The sequence below is a fragment of the Lonchura striata genome, chromosome 1 (assembly GCF_046129695.1).
Source record: "Lonchura striata isolate bLonStr1 chromosome 1, bLonStr1.mat, whole genome shotgun sequence".
Taxonomy (NCBI): Eukaryota; Metazoa; Chordata; class Aves; order Passeriformes; family Estrildidae; genus Lonchura; species Lonchura striata.
Window position 1 is genome coordinate 1,825,911 of NC_134603.1, and position 24,798 is coordinate 1,850,708.

The 24,798-nt window shown below is 52.1% G+C and overlaps 1 protein-coding gene and 7 pseudogenes across 1 annotated transcript; all 8 read left to right on the plus strand.

Moving 5' to 3' along the window:
- Window positions 1-424: 424 nt before the first annotated feature.
- On the plus strand, window positions 425-742 carry LOC144246606 (feather beta keratin pseudogene; annotated as a pseudogene).
- A 2,962-nt stretch (window positions 743-3,704) lies between these two features.
- Window positions 3,705-4,022, plus strand: LOC144246611 (feather beta keratin pseudogene; annotated as a pseudogene).
- Window positions 4,023-6,977: 2,955 nt separating this feature from the next.
- LOC144246614 (feather beta keratin pseudogene) lies at window positions 6,978-7,286 on the plus strand (annotated as a pseudogene).
- Window positions 7,287-10,239: 2,953 nt separating this feature from the next.
- Window positions 10,240-10,557, plus strand: LOC144245937 (feather keratin pseudogene; annotated as a pseudogene).
- A 2,952-nt stretch (window positions 10,558-13,509) lies between these two features.
- On the plus strand, window positions 13,510-13,827 carry LOC144246616 (feather beta keratin pseudogene; annotated as a pseudogene).
- Window positions 13,828-16,774: 2,947 nt separating this feature from the next.
- LOC144245938 (feather beta keratin-like) lies at window positions 16,775-17,092 on the plus strand. Its single transcript, XM_077781546.1, has one exon. It carries the CDS (start codon window positions 16,775-16,777, stop codon window positions 17,090-17,092), a length of 318 nt encoding a protein of 105 aa, XP_077637672.1.
- Window positions 17,093-19,530: 2,438 nt separating this feature from the next.
- LOC144246629 (feather beta keratin pseudogene) lies at window positions 19,531-19,848 on the plus strand (annotated as a pseudogene).
- A 2,955-nt stretch (window positions 19,849-22,803) lies between these two features.
- On the plus strand, window positions 22,804-23,112 carry LOC144246648 (feather beta keratin pseudogene; annotated as a pseudogene).
- Window positions 23,113-24,798: the final 1,686 nt, after the last annotated feature.

Below are 24,798 nucleotides of genomic sequence, written 5' to 3' on the forward strand. Positions count from 1 at the left end.
AGGACATGACACTGCAGAGTTGTGGGATGGAAAACACTCCCCCACCTCCGGACTCACAACTCTGAGCCAACCAGGAACTGTGGCCAGCAAAATGCCCCAAGGCCAAGGGACAAAGCTGTCCCACCCCCCAGAACCAGAATAAAAGCCGGCCCAGAGCCTCTCTCCCACACACACTTCTCCTGACACCTTCTCCTCCTGCTCCTGCTGACAACCAGGTGAGTCTCATTCCCCTGACCCTTCTGCTCCTGCACCCTTGGCCCCACTCTTCCAGCACACTCAGCCCCAGCCTCAGCAGCCCTCACACCTCCCCACATCCCCACAACAGCCTCCAAACTCTTTCACCCTCCAGCATCACTGCTGCACATGCTCCAAAATCCCTCTCCTGCCTCATCCCTTCTCTTCCAGGACCCTCCACACCACACCCATGGCCTGCAACACCCGCTGCGGATCCACCTGCGGACCCACCCCGCTGGCCAACAGCTGCAACGAGCCCTGTGCCCTGCAGTGCCAGGATTCCCGCGTCATCATCGACCCTTCCCCTGTGCTGGTCACCCTGCCAGGACCCATCATGACCTCCTTCCCCCAGAACACCGCCGTCGGATCCACCTCCTCGGCTGCTCTGGGCAGTGAGCTCAGTGCCCAGGGACAGCCCATCTCTGGTGGATTTGGATTTGGCCTTGGCTATGGCTACGGGCTGGGAGGCCTGGGCTGCTATGGCAGGAGGGGTGGCTACATCTGCTGAGGACCCTCAGCACCACCCCTGACACCACCAGCTCTGGCCTCTGGCAAAAGCTCCTGCAAGCAAAGCACCTCGGCTGGTGGTCTCTCTACTTGTACCTCACATCTGATTCCTTCAGCTTCTTCCTTCTCATCAGTATTTCACTTCAATAAATTTTTCTTGCATCACAACCTGAGTTGCTGCCTCTTGGTTTTGGAATCCAATGGTCTCACATCCCCACCATATTCAATACCAGCACTCAAATATTATGTTGGATGGAAAGGGAGTAAAGGACATTTCTTAACAAATATGACCTCACCAGTAACAACTAATGCTGAGATGGGAACTAGGGGAGTGGGGGAACCTTCCAGAACATGACACACGGCCATCACCTGATCTACCAAAGGCTTTGACACAACAATTCTCTCCTGGGCACTGCTGTGCCAAAATCATTCTACCCAGACATAGACTTGAAAAATTCTCTTCCCTGCCGCACTCTCGTGTCCTCCCCATGAACAGAGGAATAACATCATGCACTTGGGCAGGAACTCCTGAATGCCAATGCTTCCATTCCTCTTCCTCAGGCAGCCCAGCAGGATTTCCAGGATTATGGCCAGTTGACTTTTGGACCTCCAAGGAGAGAGACCACATTGTCTCTTACACTCTGAGACCTTCCATGCACACTGAAAATTCTTCCCTCCTTTGCACATGGAATTCCATCTATTCTCTCATTTTTGCACATGCCCTATTCCTTTCATGTGTGCAGTGCTGACAACAGCTGGGCTCCCACACACTGCTGACACCCCCTGCCCAGCCTTGTCTCTTCATAGTCCCAGCTCTCTCAGTCTCTCCTCTAGTAAAGTTCTGCCAGAAATTGAAGTGTCTAGTGACCCTCAACTGCTCAATGTCCAATATCCCCTTGTTCTTCTCATCTCGAGGCCAGAACTGTCCACACCACCCACATCGAATCTGCCCAGTGCTCTAAAGAGAGGAAGGGCCACCTCTCACAATTTCATGGCAACAATTTCCACAACTCTGCCTTGGACACTGGTGACACCCCAATGAAGTCATCCCCCACTACAACCTGCTGGTCACTCCGATCTCAATCAGCACCATCAGCAGGATCCTGATCACAAAAGTCACTTTCCAGAATCTCAGTCCCCACCATTATCCTGGGCCAAGTGCAGTTTTCCTCTCCTTATGCAGAACTTCACCTTTGCCTTGATGAACTTTGGAAGATTCCTTTAACCCTTAGTCTCGAGGTCCTTCTGACTGGTGGTTCAGACAAGTGTGGCCTCAGACACTCCATCACCACCCACCTTGCTGAAGGGGCAACTCTGCAACTGCCCAGAAGGAATGGAAGAGTCCAGGTGCTCACACCTGGCACTGGTGCAAAGCCCAGACCAGCCTGACACACCTGAGATAGTTTCGGACCCCACTTCACCACACACCCACAAACCCAAAACCATGAGTTCCACAGGATGACCTCACTGATGACACCACACTGCCAAAATCTTGGTCACAACTTCAATCCCCTTTGACACACTCCATCAACACCAGCCTTGGGTTTCCAACACTCACACTTTAAAGGAGGAATGACCACAATGGAAGGGGCAGCTCCTCATGCACAGCACAGCTGCAAAGCCCACACCAGCCTGACATGGCTGCGGTGGAATTGGGGCCCCTCTTCACAACACACCCACAAACTAAAGCACAAAAGTGCCACCAAATGACCTCACCGATGACACCCATATTTTCCTTGGGCTTTTGTTGTATATTCTGGTTTCTCTGACACACATCCTCTATACCAATGCTCCAAATACCCAGTCTCACAATAAAGCTGACACCAAGGTCAGATGGACATGGCCTCAGGAGACAAGACAGGGAAGAATTGTGGGGAGGAATACTCTGCCCCCCTCATGACTTGCAAGGCTCTGTCTGATAAAAGAGATATGATAAGTCTACATATGGTACCTCCAGAGAGCTTCCAGTTTGATGCTATTTTTCTGAAAAGTGAATGTCTGCAGTTCCTACAACTGCTCCTCTCAGGCCTTCTTCTTCTTTTACTGAACCCGTTTTCCTTTTTTGGTTTCACTCAGAGCCCAGCCATGGGACCCCAGAGTGTGACCTTGCTGGGCCCAGCTGAGACGAGCGCTACGGATGAACCAACACAAGACATTGAACAGGAGGAGAGGCGTCACAGGGATTGTTCTCCCAAATCCAGCAGGAAAGGCCTGGCATATAGACAGGTCTAGAATGTTGGCAACAGGACAGGGAGGGAAGAATATGTAATGCAAGTGGACAACTTCACACCCAGAAGAGCTGCAGAGCCCAAATGAGCCTGACAGGGCTGTGGGGGAATGAGGATCCTCACCACAAGACATCCACAAACCACAGCACAAGAGGGCCAGGGGCTGACTTCAGTGATCACACATCACTCTCCAAAGCTCAGGTCACATCCACAGTTCTCCACAAAAAAACATCTTCATCCACAGTATTTGGTCACTAATGCTAGCATGTAAAATTTGCCGACAAGGTCAGACGGACATGGACGCTAAATTAGGACATGACACTGCAGAGTTGTGGGATGGAAAACACTCCCCCACCTCCGGACTCACAACTCTGAGCCAACCGGGAACTCTGGCCAGCAAAATGCCCCAAGGCCAAGGGACAAAGCTGTCCCAGCCCCCAGAACCAAAATGAAAGCCGGCCCAGAGCCTCTCTCCCTCACACACTTCTCCTGACACCTTCTCCTCCTGCTCCTGCAGACAACCAGGTGAGTCTCATTCCCCTGACCCTCCTGCTCCTGCACCCTTGGCCCCACTCTTCCAGCACACTCAGCCCCAGCCTCAGCAGCCCTCACACCTCCCCACATCCCCACAACAGCCTCCAAAATCTTTCACCCTCCAGCATCACTGCCCTACATGCTCCAAAATCCCTCTCCTGCCTCATCCCTTCCTTTCCAGGCACCCTCCACACCGCACCCATGGCCTGCAACACCCTCTGCGGATCCACCTGCGGACCCACCCCGCTGGCCAACAGCTGCAACGAGCCCTGTGCCCTGCAGTGCCAGGATTCCCGCGTCATCATCGACCCTTCCCCTGTGCTGGTCACCCTGCCAGGACCCATCATGACCTCCTTCCCCCAGAACACCGCCGTCGGATCCACCTCCTCGGCTGCTCTGGGCAGTGAGCTCAGTGCCCAGGGACAGCCCATCTCTGGTGGATTTGGCTTTGGCCTTGGCTATGGCTACGGGCTGGGAGGCCTGGGCTGCTATGGCAGGAGGGGTGGCTACATCTGCTGAGGACCCTCAGCACCACCCCTGACACCACCAGCTCTGGCCTCTGGCAACAGCTCCTGCAAGCAAAGCAGCTCAGCTGATGGTCTCTCTACTTGTACCTCATGCCTGATTCCTTCAGCTTCTTCCTTCTCATCAGTATTTCACTTCAATAAATTTTTCTTGCATCACAACCTCAGTTGCTGCCTCTTGGTTTTGGATGCCAATGGTCTCACATCCCCACCATATTCAATACCAGCACTCAAATATTATGTTGGATGGAAAGGGAGTAAAGGACATTTCTTAACAAATATGACCCCACCAGTAACAACTAACGCTGACATGGGAAAAAGGGGAGTGGGGGAACCTTCCAGAACATGACACATGGCCATCACCTGATCTACCAAAGACTTTGACACAACAATTCTCTCCTGGGCACTGCTGTGCCAAAGTCACTCTACCCAGACATAGACTTGAAAAATTTGCTTCCCTGCAGCACTCTCGAGTCCTCCCCATGAACAGAGGAATAACATCATGCACTTGGGCAGGAACTCCTGAATGCCAATGCTTCCATTCCTCTTCCTCAGGCAGCCCAGCAGGATTTCCAGGACTATGGCCAGTTCACTTTTGGACCTCCAAGGAGAGAGACCACATTGTCTCTTACACTCTGAGACCTTCCACGCACACTGAAAAACTCTTCCCTCCTTTGCACATGGAATTCCATCTATTCTCTCATTTTTGCACATGCCCTATTCCTTTCATGTGTGCAGTGCTGACAACAGCTGGGCTCCCACACACTGCTGACACCCCCTGCCCAGCCTTGTCTCTTCATAGTCCCAGCTCTCTCAGTCTCTTCTCTAGTAAAGTTCCGCCAGAAATTGAAGTGTCTAGTGGCCCTCAACTGCTCTTGGTCCACTGTCCCCTTGTTCTTCTCATCTCGAGGCCGGAACTGTCCACACCACCCACATCGAATCTGCCCAGTGCTCTAAAGAGAGGAAGGGCCACCTCTCACAATTTCATGGCAACAATTTCCACAACTCTGCCTTGGACACTGGTGACACCCCACTGAAGTCATCCCCCACTGCAACCTGCTGGTCACTATGATCTCAATCAGCACCATCAGCAGGATCCTGATCACAAAAGTCACTTTCCAGAATCTCAGTCCCCAGCATTATCCTGGGCCAAGTGCAGTTTTCCTCTCCATATGCAGAACTTCACCTTTGCCTTGATGAACTTTGGGAGATTCCTCTAACCCTTAGTCTCGAGGTCCTTCTGACTGGTGGTTCAGACAAGTGTGGCCTCAGACACTCCATCACCACCCACCTTGCTGAAGGGGCAACTCTGCAGTGGCCCAGAAGGAATGGAAGAGTCCAGGTGCTCACACCTGGCACAGGTGCAAAACCCAGACCAGCCTGACACACCTGAGATAGTTTGGGGCCCCACTTCACCACACACCCACAAACCCAAAACCATGAGTTCTACAGGATGACCTCAATGATGACACCACACTGCCAAAATCTTGGTCAAATCTTCAGTCCCCACTGACACGCTCCATCAACACCAGCCTTGGGTTTCCAACACTCACACTTTAAAGGAGGAATGACCACGATGGAAGGGGCAGCTCCTCATGCACAGCACAGCTGCAAAGCCCACACCAGCCTGACATGGCTGCGGTGGAATTGGGGCCCCTCTTCAAAACACACCCACAAACTAAAGCACAAAAGTGCCACCAAATGACCTCACCGATGACACCCATATTTTCCTTGGGCTTTTGTTGTATATTCTGGTTTCTCTGACACACATCCTCTATACCAATGCTCCCAAATGCCAAGTCTCACAATAAAGCTGACACCAAGGTCAGATGGACATGGCCTCAGCAGACAAGACAGGGAAGAGCTGTGGGGAGGAATACTCTGCCCCCCTCATGACTTGCAAGGCTCTGTCTGATAAAAGAGATATGATAAGTCTACATATGGTACCTCCAGAGAGTTTCCAGTTTGATGCTATTTTTCTGAAAAGTGAATGTCTGCAGTTCCTACAACTGCTCCTCTCAGGCCTTCTTCTTCTTTTACTGAACCCGTTTTCCTTTTTTGGTTTCACTCAGAGCCCAGCCATGGGACCCCAGAGTGTGACCTTGCTGGGCCCAGCTGAGACGAGCGCTACGGATGAACCAACACAAGACATTGAACAGGAGGAGAGGCGTCACAGGGATTGTTCTCCCAAAGCCAGCAGGAAAGGCCTGGCATATAGACAGGTCTAGAATGTTGGCAACAGGACAGGGAAGGAAGAGTATGTAATGCAAGTGGACAACTTCACACCCAGAAGAGCTGCAAAGCCCAGATGAGCCTGACAGGGCTGTGGGGGAATGAGGTTCCTCACCACAAGACATCCACACACCACAGCTCTTGAGGGCCAGGGGCTGACTTCAGTGATCACACACCACTCTCCAAAGCTCAGGTCACATCCAGAGTTCTCCACAAAAAAACATCTTCATCCACAGTATTTGGCCACTAACACTCTCTGCTGACAAGGTCAGACAGACAATGACATTAAATTAGGACATGACACTGCAGAGTTGTGGGATGGAAAACACTCCCCCACCTCCGGACTCACAACTCTGAGCCAGCCGGGAACTCTGGCCAGCAAAATGCCCCAAGGCCAAGGGACAAAGCTGTCCCACCTCTCCAGAACCAGAATAAAAGCCGGCCCAGAGCCTCTCTCCCTCACACACTTCTCCTGACACCTTCTCCTCCTGCTCCTGCAGACAACCAGGTGAGTCTCATTCCCCTGACCCTTCTGCTCCTGCACCCTTGGCCCCACTCCTCCAGCACACTCAGCCCCAGCCTCAGCAGCCCTCACACCTCCCCACATCCCCACAACAGCCTCCAAACTCCTTCACCCTTCAGCATCACTGCCCTACATGCTCCAAAATCCCTCTCCTGCCTCATCCCTTCCTTTCCAGGCACCCTCCACTCCACACCAATGGCCTGCAACACCCTCTGCCAGCCCTGCGGACCCACCCCGCTGGCCAACAGCTGCAACGAGCCCTGTGCCCTGCAGTGCCAGGATTCCCGCGTCATCATCAACCCTTCCCCTGTGCTGGTCACCCTGCCAGGACCCATCATGACCTCCTTCCCCCAGAACACCGCCGTCGGATCCACCTCCTCGGCTGCTCTGGGCAGTGAGCTCAGTGCCCAGGGACAGCCCATCTCTGGTGGATTTGGCTTTGGCTATGGCTACGGGCTGGGAGGCCTGGGCTGCTATGGCAGGAGGGGTGGCTACATCTGCTAAGGGCCATCAGCACCACCCCTGACACCACCAGCTCTGGCCTCTGGCAAAAGCTCCTGCAAGCAAAGCAGCTCAGCTGATGGTCTCTCTACTTGTACCTCACGCCTGATTCCTTCAGCTTCTTCCTTCTCATCAGTATTTCACTTCAATAAATTTTTCTTGCATCACAACCTCAGTTGCTGACTCTTGGTTTTGAATTCCAATGGTCTCATACACTCCCCCTATTCAATACCAGCACTCAAATATTATGTTGAATGGAAAGGGAGTAAAGGACATTTCTTAACAAATATGACCCCACCTGTAACAACTAACGCTGACATGGGAAATAGGGGAGAGGGGGAAACTTCCCAAACATGACACACGGCCATCACCTGATCTACCAAAGGCTTTGACACAACAATTCTCTCCTGGGCACTGCTGTGCCAAAGTCATTCTACCCAGACATAGACTTGAAAAATTCTCTTCCCTGCCGCACTCTCGAGTCCTCCCCATGAACAGAGGAATAACATCATGCACTTGAGCAGGAACTCCTGAATGCCAATGCTTCCATGCCTCTTCCTCAGGCAGCCCAGCAGGATTTCCAGGACTATGGCCAGTTCACTTTTGGACCTCCAAGGAGAGAGACCACATTGTCTCTTACACTCTGAGACCTTCCATGCACACTGAAAAATTCTTCCTTCCTTTGCACATGGAATTCCATCTATTCTCTCATTTTTGCACATGCCCTATTCCTTTCATGTGTGCAGTGCTGACAACAGCTGGACTCCCACACACTGCTGACACCCCCTGCCCAGCCTTGTCTCTTCATAGTCCCAGCTCTCTCAGTCTCTCCTCTAGTAAAGTTCTGCCAGAAATTGAAGTGTCTAGTGACCCTCAACTGCACAATGTCCAATATCCCCTTGTTCTTCTCGTCTCGAGGCCAGAACTGTCCACACCACCCACATCGAATCTGCCCAGTGCTCTAAAGAGAGGAAGGGCCACCTCTCACAATTTCATGGCAACAATTTCCACAACTCTGCCTTGGACACTGGTGACACCCCACTGAAGTCATCCCCCACTGCAACCTGCTGGTCACTCTCATCGCAATCAGCACCATCAGCAGGATCCTGATCACAAAAGTCACTTTCCAGAATCTCAGTCCCCACCATTATCCTGGGCCAAGTGCAGTTTTCCTCTCCTTATGCAGAACTTCACCTTTGCCTTGATGAACTTTGGGAGATTCCTCTAACCCTTAGTCTCGAGGTCCTTCTGACTGGTGGTTCAGACAAGTGTGGCCTCAGACACTCCATCACCACCCACCTTGCTGAAGGGGCAACTCTGCAACTGCCCAGAAGGAATGGAAGAGTCCAGGTGCTCACACCTGGCACTGGTGCAAAGCCCAGACCAGCCTGACACACCTCAGATAGTTTGGGGCCCCACTTCACCACACACCCACAAACCCAAAACCATGAGTTCCACAGGATGACCTCAATGATGACATTCTTGCTCCCAAATCTTGGTCACATCTTCAGTCCACATTGACACGCTCCATCAACACCAGCCTTGGGTTTCCAACACTCACACTTTAAAGGAGGAATGACCACAATGGAAGGGGCAGCTCCTCATGCACAGCACAGCTGCAAAGCCCACACAAGCCTGACATGGCTGCGGTGGAATTGGGGCCCCTCTTCACAACACACCCACAAACTAAAGCACAAAAGTGCCACCAAATGACCTCACCGATGACACCCATATTTTCCTTGGGCTTTTGTTGTATATTCTGGTTTCTCTGACACACATCCTCTATACCAATGCTCCAAATACCCAGTCTCACAATAAAGCTGACACCAAGGTCAGATGGACATGGCCTCAGGAGACAAGACAGGGAAGAGTTGTGGGGAGGAATACTCTGCCCCCCTCATGACTTGCAAGGCTCTGTCTTATAAAAGAGATATGATAACTCTATATATGGTATCTCCAGAGAGTTTCCAGTGTGATGCTATTTTTCTGAAAAGTGAATGTCTGCAGTTCCTACAACTGCTCCTCTCAGGCCTTCTTCTTCTTTTCCTGAACCCGTTTTCCTTTTTTGGTTTCACTCAGAGCCCAGCCATGGGACCCCAGAGTGTGACCTTGCTGGGCCCAGCTGAGACGAGCGCTATGGATGAACCAACACAAGACATTGAACAGGAGGAGAGGCGTCACAGGGATTGTTCTCCCAAATCCAGCAGGAAAGGCCTGGCATATAGACAGGTCTAGAATGTTGGCAACAGGACAGGGAGGGAAGAGTATGTAATGCAAGTGGACAACTTCACACCCAGAAGAGCTGCAAAGCTCAGATGAGCCTGACATGGCTGTGGGGGAATGAGGTTCCTCACCACAAGACATCCACAAACCACAGGACAACAGGGTCAGGGGCTGATTTCAGTGATCACACCCCACTCTCCAAAGCTCAGGTCACATCCAGAGTTCTCCACAAAAAAATATCTTCATCCACAGTATTTGGTCACTAACACTAGCTGCCGACAAGGTCAGACAGAGAATGACACTAAATTAGGACATGACACTGCAGAGTTGTGGGATGGAAAACACTCCCCCACCTCCGGACTCACAACTCTGAGCCAACCAGGAACTGTGGCCAGCAAAATGCCCCAAGGCCAAGGGACAAAGCTGTCCCACCCTCCAGAACCAGAATAAAAGCCGGCCCAGAGCCTCTCTCCCTCACACACTTCTCCTGACACCTTCTCCTCCTGCTCCTGCTGACAACCAGGTGAGTCTCATTCCCCTGACCCTTCTGCTCCTGCACCCTTGGCCCCACTCTTCCAGCACACTCAGCCCCAGCCTCAGCAGCCCTCACACCTCCCCACATCCCCACAACAGCCTCCAAACTCTTTCACCCTCCAGCATCACTGCCGCATATGGTACGAAATCCATCTCCTGCCTCATCCCTTCCTTTCCAGGCACCCTCCACTCCGCACCCATGGCCTGCAACACCCGCTGCGGATCCACCTGTGGACCCACCCCGCTGGCCAACAGCTGCAACGAGCCCTGTGCCCTGCAGTGCCAGAACTCCAGCGTCATCATCAACCCTTCCCCTGTGCTGGTCACCCTGCCAGGACCCATCATGACCTCCTTCCCCCAGAACACCGCCGTCGGATCCACCTCCTCGGCTGCTCTGGGCACTGAGCTCAGTGCCCAGGGACAGCCCATCTCTGGTGGCTTTGGCTTTGGCCTTGGCTATGGCTACGGGCTGGGAGGCCTGGGCTGCTATGGCAGGAGGGGTGGCTACATCTGCTAAGGGCTCTCAGCACCACCCCTGACACCACCAGCTCTGGCTTCTGGCAAAAGCTCCTGCAAGCAAAGCACCTCAGCTGATGGTCTCTCTACTTGTACCTCATGCCTGATTCCTTCAGCTTCTTCCTTCTCATCAGTATTTCACTTCAATAAATTTTTCTTGCATCACAACCTGAGTTGCTGCCTCTTGGTTTTGGAATCCAATGGTCTCACATCCCCACCATATTCAATGCCAGCACTCAAATATTATGTTGGATGGAAAGGGAGTAAAGGACATTTCTTAACAAATATGACCCCACCAGTAAAAACTAACGCTGACATGGGAAATAGGGGAGAGGGGGAAACTTCCCAAACATGACACATGGCCATCATCTGATCTACCAAAGGCTTTGACACAACAATTCTCTCCTGGGCACTGCTGTGCCAAAGTCATTCTACCCAGACATAGACTTGAAAAATTCTCTTCCCAGCAGCACTCTCGAGTCCTCCCCATGAACAGAGGAATAACATCATGCACTTGGGCAGGAACTCCTGAATGCCAATGCTTCCATGCCTCTTCCTCAGGCAGCCCAGCAGGATTTCCAGGACTATGGCCAGTTCACTTTTGGACCTCCAAGGAGAGAGACCACATTGTCTCTTACACTCTGAGACCTTCCATGCACACTGAAAATTCTTCCCTCCTTTGCACATGGAATTCCATCTATTCTCTCATTTTTGCACATGCCCGATTCCTTTCATGTGTGCAGTGCTGACAACAGCTGGGCTCCCACACAGTGCTGACACCCCCTGCCCAGCCTTGTGTCTTCATAGTCCCAGCTCTCTCAGTCTCTCCTCTAGTAAAGTTCTGCCAGAAATTGAAGTGTCTAGTGACCCTCAACTGCTCAATGTCCACTGTCCCCTTGTTCTTCTCGTCTCGAGGCCAGAACTGTCCACACCACCCACATTGAATCTGCCCAGTGCTCTAAAGAGGGGAAGGGCCACCTCTCACAATTTCATGGCAACAATTTCCACAACTCTGCCTTGGACACTGGTGACACCCCACTGAAGTCATCCCCCACTGCAACCTGCTGGTCACTCTGATCTCAATCAGCACCATCAGCAGGATCCTGATCACAAAAGTCACTTTCCAGAATCTCAGTCCCCACCATTATCCTGGGCCAAGTGCAGTTTTCCTCTCCTTATGCAGAACTTCACCTTTGCCTTGATGAACTTTGGGAGATTCCTCTAACCCTTAGTCTCAAGGTCCTTCTGACTGGTGGTTCAGACAAGTGTGGCCTCAGACACTCCATCACCTCCCACCTTGCTGAAGGGGCAACTCTGCAACTGCCCAGAAGGAATGGAAGAGTCCAGGTGCTCACACCTGGCACTGGTGCAAAGCCCAGACCAGCCTGACACACCTCAGATAGTTTGGAGCCCCTCTTCACAACACACCCACAAACCCAAAACCATGAGTTCTACAGGATGACGTCAATGATGACATCCTTGCTCCCAAATCTTGGTCATGTCTTCAGTCCCCACTGACACGCTCCATCAACACCAGCCTTGGGTTTCCAACACTCACACTTTAAAGGAGGAATGACCACGATGGAAGGGGCAGCTCCTCATGCACAGCACAGCTGCAAAGCCCACACCAGCCTGACATGGCTGTGGTGGAATTGAGGCCCCTCTTCACAACACACCCACAAACTAAAGCACAAAAGTGCCACAAAATGACCTCACTGATGACACCCATATTTTCCTTGGGCTTTTGTTGTATATTCTGGTTTCTCTGACACACATCCTCTATACCAATGCTCCCAAATGCCAAGTCTCACAATAAAGCTGACACCAAGGTCAGATGGACATGGCCTCAGCAGACAAGACAGGGAAGAGTTCTGGAGAGGAATACTCTGCCCCCCTCATGACTTGCAAAGCCCTGTCTGATAAAAGAGATATGATAACTCTATATATGGTATCTCCAGAGAGTTTCCAGTTTGATGCTATTTTTCTGAAAAGTGAATGTCTGCAGTTCCTACAACTGCTCCTCTCAGGCCTTCTTCTTCTTTTCCTGAACCCGTTTTCCTTTTTTGGTTTCACTCAGAGCCCAGCCATGGGACCCCAGAGTGTGACCTTGCTGGGCCCAGCTGAGACGAGCGCTATGGATGAACCAACACAAGACATTGAACAGGAGGAGAGGCGTCACAGGGATTGTTCTCCCAAAGCCAGCAGGAAAGGCCTGGCATATAGACAGGTCTAGAATGTTGGCAACAGGACAGGGAGGGAAGAGTATGTAATGCAAGTGGACAACTTCACACCCAGAAGAGCTGCAAAGCCCAGATGAGCCTGACAGGGCTGTGGGGGAATGAGGTTCCTCACCACAAGACATCCACAAACCACAGGACAACAGGGTCAGGGGCTGACTTCAGTGATCACACACCACTCTCCAAAGCTCAGGTCACATCCAGAGTTCTCCACAAAAAAACATCTTCATCCACAGTATTTGGCCACTAACACTCTCTGCTGACAAGGTCAGACAGACAATGACACTAAATTAGGACATGACACTGCAGAGTTGTGGGATGGAAAACACTCCCCCACCTCCGGACTCACAGCTCTGAGCCAACCAGGAACTGTGGCCAGCAAAATGCCCCAAGGCCAAGGGACAAAGCTGTCCCACCCCCCAGAACCAGAATAAAAGCCGGCCCAGAGCCTCTCTCCCTCACACACTTCTCCTGACACCTTCTCCTCCTGCTCCTGCAGACAACCAGGTGAGTCTCATTCCCCTGACCCTTCTGCTCCTGCACCCTTGGCCCCACTCTTCCAGCACACTCAGTCCCAGCCTCAGCAGCCCTCACACCTACCCACATCCCCACAACAGCCTCCAAACTCCTTCACCCTCCAGCATCACTGCCGCATATGCTCCGAAATCCCTCTCCTGCCTCATCGCTTCTCTTCCAGGACCCTCCACTCCACACCCATGGCCTGCAACACCCTCTGCGGATCCACCTGCGGACCCACCCCGCTGGCCAACAGCTGCAACGAGCCCTGTGCCCTGCAGTGCCAGGATTCCCACGTCATCATCAACCCTTCCCCTGTGCTGGTCACCCTGCCAGGACCCATCATGACCTCCTTCCCCCAGAACACCGCCGTCGGATCCACCTCCTCGGCTGCCGTGGGCAGTGAGCTCAGTGCCCAGGGACAGCCCATCTCTGGTGGATTTGGCTTTGGCCTTGGCTATGGCTACGGGCTGGGAGGCCTGGGCTGCTATGGCAGGAGGGGTGGCTACATCTGCTGAGGGCCCTCAGCACCACCCCTGACACCACCAGCTCTGGCTTCTGGCAAAAGCTCCTGCAAGCAAAGCAGCTCAGCTGATGGTCTCTCTACTTGTACCTCACGCCTGATTCCTTCAGCTTCTTCCTTCTCATCAGTATTTCACTTCAATAAATTTTTCTTGCATCACAACCTGAGTTGCTGCCTCTTGGTTTTGGAATCCAATGGTCTCACATCCCCACCATATTCAATGCCAGCACTCAAATATTATGTTGGATGGAAAGGGAGTAAAGGACATTTCTTAACAAATATGACCCCACCAGTAAAAACTAACGCTGACATGGGAAATAGGGGAGAGGGGGAAACTTCCCAAACATGACACATGGCCATCATCTGATCTACCAAAGGCTTTGACACAACAATTCTCTCCTGGGCACTGCTGTGCCAAAGTCATTCTACCCAGACATAGACTTGAAAAATTCTCTTCCCAGCAGCACTCTCGAGTCCTCCCCATGAACAGAGGAATAACATCATGCACTTGGGCAGGAACTCCTGAATGCCAATGCTTCCATGCCTCTTCCTCAGGCAGCCCAGCAGGATTTCCAGGACTATGGCCAGTTCACTTTTGGACCTCCAAGGAGAGAGACCACATTGTCTCTTACACTCTGAGACCTTCCACGCACACTGAAAATTCTTCCCTCCTTTGCACATGGAATTCCATCTATTCTCTCATTTTTGCACATGCCCGATTCCTTTCATGTGTGCAGTGCTGACAACAGCTGGGCTCCCACACAGTGCTGACACCCCCTGCCCAGCCTTGTGTCTTCATAGTCCCAGCTCTCTCAGTCTCTCCTCTAGTAAAGTTCTGCCAGAAATTGAAGTGTCTAGTGACCCTCAACTGCTCAATGTCCACTGTCCCCTTGTTCTTCTCGTCTCGAGGCCAGAACTGTCCACACCACCCACATTGAATCTGCCCAGTGCTCTAAAGAGGGGAAGGGCCACCTCTCACAATTTCATGGCAACAATTTCCACAACTCTGCCTTGGACACTGGTGACACCCCACTGAAGTCATCCCCCACTGCAACCTGCTGGTCACTCTGATCTCAATCAGCACCATCAGCAGGATCCTGATCACAAAAGTCACTTTCCAGAATCTCAGTCCCCACCATTATCCTGGGCCAAGTGCAGTTTTCCTCTCCTTATGCAGAACTTCACCTTTGCCTTGATGAACTTTGGGAGATTCCTCTAACCCTTAGTCTCAAGGTCCTTCTGACTGGTGGTTCAGACAAGTGTGGCCTCAGACACTCCATCACCTCCCACCTTGCTGAAGGGGCAACTCTGCAACTGCCCAGAAGGAATGGAAGAGTCCAGGTGCTCACACCTGGCACTGGTGCAAAGCCCAGACCAGCCTGACACACCTGAGATAGTTTGGGGCCCCTCTTCACAACACACCCACAAACCCAAAACCATGAGTTCTACAGGATGACGTCAATGATGACATCCTTGCTCCCAAATCTTGGTCATGTCTTCAGTCCCCACTGACACGCTCCATCAACACCAGCCTTGGGTTTCCAACACTCACACTTTAAAGGAGGAATGACCACGATGGAAGGGGCAGCTCCTCATGCACAGCACAGCTGCAAAGCCCACACCATCCTGACATGGCTGTGGTGGAATTGGGCCCCTCTTCAAAACACACCCATAAACTAAAGCACAAAAGTGCCACCAAATGACCTCACCGATGACACCCATATTTTCCTTGGGCTTTTGTTGTATATTCTGGTTTCTCTGACACACATCCTCTATACCAATGCTCCCAAATGCCAAGTCTCACAATAAAGCTGACACCAAGGTCAGATGGACATGGCCTCAGCAGACAAGACAGGGAAGAGTTGTGGGGAGGAATACTCTCCCCCCCCATGACTTGCAAGACTCTGTCTGATAAAAGAGATACGATAACTCTATATATGGTACCTCCAGAGAGTTTCCAGTTTGATGCTATTTTTCTGAAAAGTGAATGTCTGCAGTTCCTACACCTGCTCCTCTCAGGCCTTCTTCTTCTTTTCCTGAACCCGTTTTCCTTTTTTGGTTTCACTCAGAGCCCAGCCATGGGACCCCAGAGTGTGACCTTGCTGAGCCCAGCTGAGACGAGCGCTACGGATGAACCAACACAAGACATTGGACAGGAGGAGAGGCGTCACAGGGATTGTTCTCCCAAATCCAGCAGGAAAGGCCTGGCATATAGACAGGTCTAGAATGTTGGCAACAGGACAGGGAGGGAAGAGTATCTATTGCAAGTAGACAACTTCACCCCCAGAAGAGCTGCAAAGCCCAAATGAGCCTGACATGGCTGTGGGGGAATGAGGATCCTCACCACAAGACATCCACACACCACAGCTCTTGAGGGCCAGGGGCTGACTTCAGTGATCACACATCACTCTCCAAAGCTCAGGTCACATCCACAGTTCTCCACAAAAAACATCTTCATCCACAGTATTTGGCCACTAACACTCTCTGCTGACAAGGTCAGACAGACAATGACACTAAATTAGGACATGACACTGCAGAGTTGTGGGATGGAAAACACTCCCCCACCTCCGGACTCACAACTCTGAGCCAGCCGGGAACTCTGGCCAGCAAAATGCCCCAAGGCCAAGGGACAAAGCTGTCCCACCCTCCAGAACCAGAATAAAAGCTGGCCCAGAGCCTCTCTCCCTCACACACTTCTCCTGACACCTTCTCCTGTTCCTGCAGACAACCAGGTGAGTCTCAAGCCCCTGACCCTTCTGCTCCTGCACCCTTGGCCCCACTCTTCCAGCACACTCAGCCCCAGCCTCAGCAGCCCTCACACCTCCCCACATCCCCACAACAGCCTTCAAACTCTTTCACCCTCCAGCATCACTGCCGCATATGCTCCGAAATCCCTCTCTTGCCTCATCCCTTCCTTTCCAGGCACCCTCCACACCGCACCCATGGCCTGCAACACCCGCTGCGGATCCACCTGCGGACCCACCCCGCTGGCCAACAGCTGCAACGAGCCCTGTGCCCTGCAGTGCCAGGATTCCCACGTCATCATCAACCCTTCCCCTGTGCTGGTCACCCTGCCAGGACCCATCATGACCTCCTTCCCCCAGAACACCGCCGTCGGATCCACCTCCTCGGCTGCTCTGGGCACTGAGCTCAGTGCCCAGGGACAGCCCATCTCTGGTGGATTTGGATTTGGTCTTGGCCTTGGCTACGGGCTGGGAGGCCTGGGCTGCTATGGCAGGAGGGGTGGCTACATCTGCTGAGGGCCCTCAGCACCACCCCTGACACCACCAGCTCTGGCCTCTGGCAACAGCTCCTGCAAGCAAAGCAGCTCAGCTGGTGGTCTCTCTACTTGTACCTCACGCCTGATTCCTTCAGCTTCTTCCTTCTCATCAGTATTTCACTTCAATAAATTTTTCTTGCATCGCAACCTGAGTTGCTGACTCTTTGTTTTGAAATCCAATGGTCTCACATCCCCACCATTTTCAATACCAGCACTCAAATATTATGTTGGATGGAAAGGGAGTAAAGGACATTTCTTAACAAATATGACCCCACCTGTAAAAACTAATGCTGACATGGGAAATAGGGGAGAGGGTGAACCTTCCAGAACATGACACATGGCCATCACCTGATCTACCAAAGACTTTGACACAACAATTCTCTCCTGGGCACTGCTGTGCCAAAGTCACTCTACCCAAACATAGACTTGAAAAATTCTCTTCCCAGCAGCACTCTCGAGTCCTCCCCATGAACAGAGGAATAACATCATGCACTTGGGCAGGAACTCCTGAATGCCAATGCTTCCATGCCTCTTCCTCAGGCAGCCCAGCAGGATTTCCAGGACTATGGCCAGTTCACTTTTGGACCTCCAAGGAGAGAGACCACATTGTCTCTTACACTCTGAGACCTTCCACGCACACTGAAAAATTCTTCCTTCCTTTGCACATGGAATTCCATCTATTCTCTCATTTTTGCACATGCCCTATTCCTTTCATGTGTGCAGTGCTGACAACAGCTGGGCTCCCACACACTGCTGACACCCCCTGCCCAGCCTTGTCTCTTCATAGTCCCAGCTCTCTCAGTCTCTCCTCTAGTAAAGTTCTGCCAGAAATTGAAGTGTCTAGTGGCCCTCAACTGCTCAATGTCCAATATCCCCTTGTTCTTCTCATCTCGTGCCCAGAACTGTCCACACCACCCACATCGAATTTGCCCAGTGCTCTAAAGAGAGGAAGGGCCACCTCTCACAATTTCATGGCAACAATTTCCAGAACTCTGCCTTGGACACTGGTGACACCCCACTGAAGTCATCCCCCACTGCAACCTGCTGGTCACTCTGATCTCAATCAGCACCATCAGCAGGATCCTGATCACAAAAGTCACTTTCCAGAATCTCAGTCCCCACCATTATCCAGGGTCAAGTGCAGTTTTCCTCTCCTTATGCAGAACTTCACCTTTGCCTTGATGAACTTTGGGAGATTCCTTTAACCCTTAGTCTCGAGGTCCTTCTGACTGGTGGTTCAGACAAGTGTGGCCTCAGACACTCCATCACCACCCACCTTGCTGAAGGGGCAACTCTGCAACTGCCCAGAAGGAATGGAAGAGTCCAGGTGCTCACACCTGGCACAGGTGCAAAGCCCAGACCAGCCTGACACACCTCAGATAGTTTGGGGCCCCTCTTCACCACACACCCACAAACCCAAAACCATGAGTTCCACAGGATGACCTCACTGATGACATCCTTGCTCCCAAATCTTGGTCACGTCTTCAGTCCCCACTGACACGCTCCATCAACACCAGCCTTGGGTTTCCAACACTCACACTTTAAAGGAGGAATGGCCACGATGGAAGGGGCAGCTCCTCATGCACAGCACAGCTGCAAAGCCCACACCAGCCTGACATGGCTGCGGTGGAATTGGGGCCCCTCTTCACAACACACCCACAAAAAAATATAAACCATACGAGTGCCACAGAATGACCTCACTGATGACACCCATGTTTTTCTTAGGCTTTTGTTGTATATTCTGGTTTCTCTGACACGCATCTTCCAAAAAAATCCTCCCAAATACCAACTCTCACTTGAAAGCTGACACCAAGGTCAGACGGACACGAGGCTGACGTGGCTGTGGGGGAACAAGGTCTCTCTTCACCACAAACCCACAAAACCACAGCACATCACTGCCACGACTATGACATCCCACCTCTCCAAACTTTTGGTCACGTCTTCAGCCCTCATAGACAAACAACTTCAATAGCAGCCTTTGGTCTCTAATACTTGCATTTAAAAGTTGCCGCCAAAGTCATGGCCTCAAGCGCAGGACATGACACTGCAGAGTTGTGGGGAGCAAAAACTCCCCAGCTCAGCACTCACGAGGCCTCCAAAATGCCCCAAAGCCATTGGACAAGGTTGACCCACCCCTCCAGAACCAGCATAAAAGCCGATCCACAGCGTCTCTCCCTCACACACTTCTCCTGAAGCCTTCTGCTCCTGCAGACAACCAGGTGAGTCTCAAGCCCCTGACCCTCCTGCTCCTGCAGCCCTGGCCCCTCTCTTCCAGCCAGTTCAGCCCCAGCCTCAGCAGCTCCACAGCCCCACAACAGCCTCCACATTGCATCAATCTATTGCATCACTGCCCCTCACACCCCTACACCCCTGTCCTACCTGACCCCTTCTCTTCCAGGCACCCTCCACACCACACCCATGGCCTGCAACACCCTCTGCGGATCCACCTGCGGACCCACCCCGCTGGCCAACAGCTGCAACGAGCCCTGTGCCCTGCAGTGCCAGGATTCCCGCGTCATCATCGACCCTTCCCCTGTGCTGGTCACCCTGCCAGGACCCATCATGACCTCCTTCCCCCAGAACACCGCCGTCGGATCCACCTCCTCGGCTGCTCTGGGCAGTGAGCTCAGTGCCCAGGGACAGCCCATCTCTGGTGGATTTGGCTTTGGCCTTGGCTATGGCTACGGGCTGGGAGGCCTGGGCTGCTATGGCAGGAGGGGTGGCTACATCTGCTGAGGACCCTCAGCACCACCCCTGACACCACCAGCTCTGGCCTCTGGCAACAGCTCCTGCAAGCAAAGCAGCTCAGCTGATGGTCTCTCTACTTGTACCTCATGCCTGATTCCTTCAGCTTCTTCCTTCTCATCAGTATTTCACTTCAATAAATTTTTCTTGCATCACAACCTCAGTTGCTGCCTCTTGGTTTTGGATGCCAATGGTCTCACATCCCCACCATATTCAATACCAGCACTCAAATATTATGTTGGATGGAAAGGGAGTAAAGGACATTTCTTAACAAATATGACCCCACCAGTAACAACTAACGCTGACATGGGAAAAAGGGGAGTGGGGGAACCTTCCAGAACATGACACATGGCCATCACCTGATCTACCAAAGACTTTGACACAACAATTCTCTCCTGGGCACTGCTGTGCCAAAGTCACTCTACCCAGACATAGACTTGAAAAATTTGCTTCCCTGCAGCACTCTCGAGTCCTCCCCATGAACAGAGGAATAACATCATGCACTTGGGCAGGAACTCCTGAATGCCAATGCTTCCATTCCTCTTCCTCAGGCAGCCCAGCAGGATTTCCAGGACTATGGCCAGTTCACTTTTGGACCTCCAAGGAGAGAGACCACATTGTCTCTTACACTCTGAGACCTTCCACGCACACTGAAAAACTCTTCCCTCCTTTGCACATGGAATTCCATCTATTCTCTCATTTTTGCACATGCCCTATTCCTTTCATGTGTGCAGTGCTGACAACAGCTGGGCTCCCACACACTGCTGACACCCCCTGCCCAGCCTTGTCTCTTCATAGTCCCAGCTCTCTCAGTCTCTTCTCTAGTAAAGTTCCGCCAGAAATTGAAGTGTCTAGTGGCCCTCAACTGCTCTTGGTCCACTGTCCCCTTGTTCTTCTCATCTCGAGGCCGGAACTGTCCACACCACCCACATCGAATCTGCCCAGTGCTCTAAAGAGAGGAAGGGCCACCTCTCACAATTTCATGGCAACAATTTCCACAACTCTGCCTTGGACACTGGTGACACCCCACTGAAGTCATCCCCCACTGCAACCTGCTGGTCACTATGATCTCAATCAGCACCATCAGCAGGATCCTGATCACAAAAGTCACTTTCCAGAATCTCAGTCCCCAGCATTATCCTGGGCCAAGTGCAGTTTTCCTCTCCATATGCAGAACTTCACCTTTGCCTTGATGAACTTTGGGAGATTCCTCTAACCCTTAGTCTCGAGGTCCTTCTGACTGGTGGTTCAGACAAGTGTGGCCTCAGACACTCCATCACCACCCACCTTGCTGAAGGGGCAACTCTGCAGTGGCCCAGAAGGAATGGAAGAGTCCAGGTGCTCACACCTGGCACAGGTGCAAAACCCAGACCAGCCTGACACACCTGAGATAGTTTGGGGCCCCACTTCACCACACACCCACAAACCCAAAACCATGAGTTCTACAGGATGACCTCAATGATGACACCACACTGCCAAAATCTTGGTCAAATCTTCAGTCCCCACTGACACGCTCCATCAACACCAGCCTTGGGTTTCCAACACTCACACTTTAAAGGAGGAATGACCACGATGGAAGGGGCAGCTCCTCATGCACAGCACAGCTGCAAAGCCCACACCAGCCTGACATGGCTGCGGTGGAATTGGGGCCCCTCTTCAAAACACACCCACAAACTAAAGCACAAAAGTGCCACCAAATGACCTCACCGATGACACCCATATTTTCCTTGGGCTTTTGTTGTATATTCTGGTTTCTCTGACACACATCCTCTATACCAATGCTCCCAAATGCCAAGTCTCACAATAAAGCTGACACCAAGGTCAGATGGACATGGCCTCAGCAGACAAGACAGGGAAGAGCTGTGGGGAGGAATACTCTGCCCCCCTCATGACTTGCAAGGCTCTGTCTGATAAAAGAGATATGATAAGTCTACATATGGTACCTCCAGAGAGTTTCCAGTTTGATGCTATTTTTCTGAAAAGTGAATGTCTGCAGTTCCTACAACTGCTCCTCTCAGGCCTTCTTCTTCTTTTACTGAACCCGTTTTCCTTTTTTGGTTTCACTCAGAGCCCAGCCATGGGACCCCAGAGTGTGACCTTGCTGGGCCCAGCTGAGACGAGCGCTACGGATGAACCAACACAAGACATTGAACAGGAGGAGAGGCGTCACAGGGATTGTTCTCCCAAAGCCAGCAGGAAAGGCCTGGCATATAGACAGGTCTAGAATGTTGGCAACAGGACAGGGAAGGAAGAGTATGTAATGCAAGTGGACAACTTCACACCCAGAAGAGCTGCAAAGCCCAGATGAGCCTGACAGGGCTGTGGGGGAATGAGGTTCCTCACCACAAGACATCCACACACCACAGCTCTTGAGGGCCAGGGGCTGACTTCAGTGATCACACACCACTCTCCAAAGCTCAGGTCACATCCAGAGTTCTCCACAAAAAAACATCTTCATCCACAGTATTTGGCCACTAACACTCTCTGCTGACAAGGTCAGACAGACAATGACATTAAATTAGGACATGACACTGCAGAGTTGTGGGATGGAAAACACTCCCCCACCTCCGGACTCACAACTCTGAGCCAGCCGGGAACTCTGGCCAGCAAAATGCCCCAAGGCCAAGGGACAAAGCTGTCCCACCTCTCCAGAACCAGAATAAAAGCCGGCCCAGAGCCTCTCTCCCTCACACACTTCTCCTGACACCTTCTCCTCCTGCTCCTGCAGACAACCAGGTGAGTCTCATTCCCCTGACCCTTCTGCTCCTGCACCCTTGGCCCCACTCCTCCAGCACACTCAGCCCCAGCCTCAGCAGCCCTCACACCTCCCCACATCCCCACAACAGCCTCCAAACTCCTTCACCCTTCAGCATCACTGCCCTACATGCTCCAAAATCCCTCTCCTGCCTCATCCCTTCCTTTCCAGGCACCCTCCACTCCACACCAATGGCCTGCAACACCCTCTGCCAGCCCTGCGGACCCACCCCGCTGGCCAACAGCTGCAACGAGCCCTGTGCCCTGCAGTGCCAGGATTCCCGCGTCATCATCAACCCTTCCCCTGTGCTGGTCACCCTGCCAGGACCCATCATGACCTCCTTCCCCCAGAACACCGCCGTCGGATCCACCTCCTCGGCTGCTCTGGGCAGTGAGCTCAGTGCCCAGGGACAGCCCATCTCTGGTGGATTTGGCTTTGGCTATGGCTACGGGCTGGGAGGCCTGGGCTGCTATGGCAGGAGGGGTGGCTACATCTGCTAAGGGCCATCAGCACCACCCCTGACACCACCAGCTCTGGCCTCTGGCAAAAGCTCCTGCAAGCAAAGCAGCTCAGCTGATGGTCTCTCTACTTGTACCTCACGCCTGATTCCTTCAGCTTCTTCCTTCTCATCAGTATTTCACTTCAATAAATTTTTCTTGCATCACAACCTCAGTTGCTGACTCTTGGTTTTGAATTCCAATGGTCTCATACACTCCCCCTATTCAATACCAGCACTCAAATATTATGTTGAATGGAAAGGGAGTAAAGGACATTTCTTAACAAATATGACCCCACCTGTAACAACTAACGCTGACATGGGAAATAGGGGAGAGGGGGAAACTTCCCAAACATGACACACGGCCATCACCTGATCTACCAAAGGCTTTGACACAACAATTCTCTCCTGGGCACTGCTGTGCCAAAGTCATTCTACCCAGACATAGACTTGAAAAATTCTCTTCCCTGCCGCACTCTCGAGTCCTCCCCATGAACAGAGGAATAACATCATGCACTTGAGCAGGAACTCCTGAATGCCAATGCTTCCATGCCTCTTCCTCAGGCAGCCCAGCAGGATTTCCAGGACTATGGCCAGTTCACTTTTGGACCTCCAAGGAGAGAGACCACATTGTCTCTTACACTCTGAGACCTTCCATGCACACTGAAAAATTCTTCCTTCCTTTGCACATGGAATTCCATCTATTCTCTCATTTTTGCACATGCCCTATTCCTTTCATGTGTGCAGTGCTGACAACAGCTGGACTCCCACACACTGCTGACACCCCCTGCCCAGCCTTGTGTCTTCATAGTCCCAGCTCTCTCAGTCTCTCCTCTAGTAAAGTTCTGCCAGAAATTGAAGTGTCTAGTGACCCTCAACTGCACAATGTCCAATATCCCCTTGTTCTTCTCGTCTCGAGGCCAGAACTGTCCACACCACCCACATCGAATCTGCCCAGTGCTCTAAAGAGAGGAAGGGCCACCTCTCACAATTTCATGGCAACAATTTCCACAACTCTGCCTTGGACACTGGTGACACCCCACTGAAGTCATCCCCCACTGCAACCTGCTGGTCACTCTCATCGCAATCAGCACCATCAGCAGGATCCTGATCACAAAAGTCACTTTCCAGAATCTCAGTCCCCACCATTATCCTGGGCCAAGTGCAGTTTTCCTCTCCTTATGCAGAACTTCACCTTTGCCTTGATGAACTTTGGGAGATTCCTCTAACCCTTAGTCTCGAGGTCCTTCTGACTGGTGGTTCAGACAAGTGTGGCCTCAGACACTCCATCACCACCCACCTTGCTGAAGGGGCAACTCTGCAACTGCCCAGAAGGAATGGAAGAGTCCAGGTGCTCACACCTGGCACTGGTGCAAAGCCCAGACCAGCCTGACACACCTCAGATAGTTTGGGGCCCCACTTCACCACACACCCACAAACCCAAAACCATGAGTTCCACAGGATGACCTCAATGATGACATTCTTGCTCCCAAATCTTGGTCACATCTTCAGTCCACATTGACACGCTCCATCAACACCAGCCTTGGGTTTCCAACACTCACACTTTAAAGGAGGAATGACCACAATGGAAGGGGCAGCTCCTCATGCACAGCACAGCTGCAAAGCCCACACAAGCCTGACATGGCTGCGGTGGAATTGGGGCCCCTCTTCACAACACACCCACAAACTA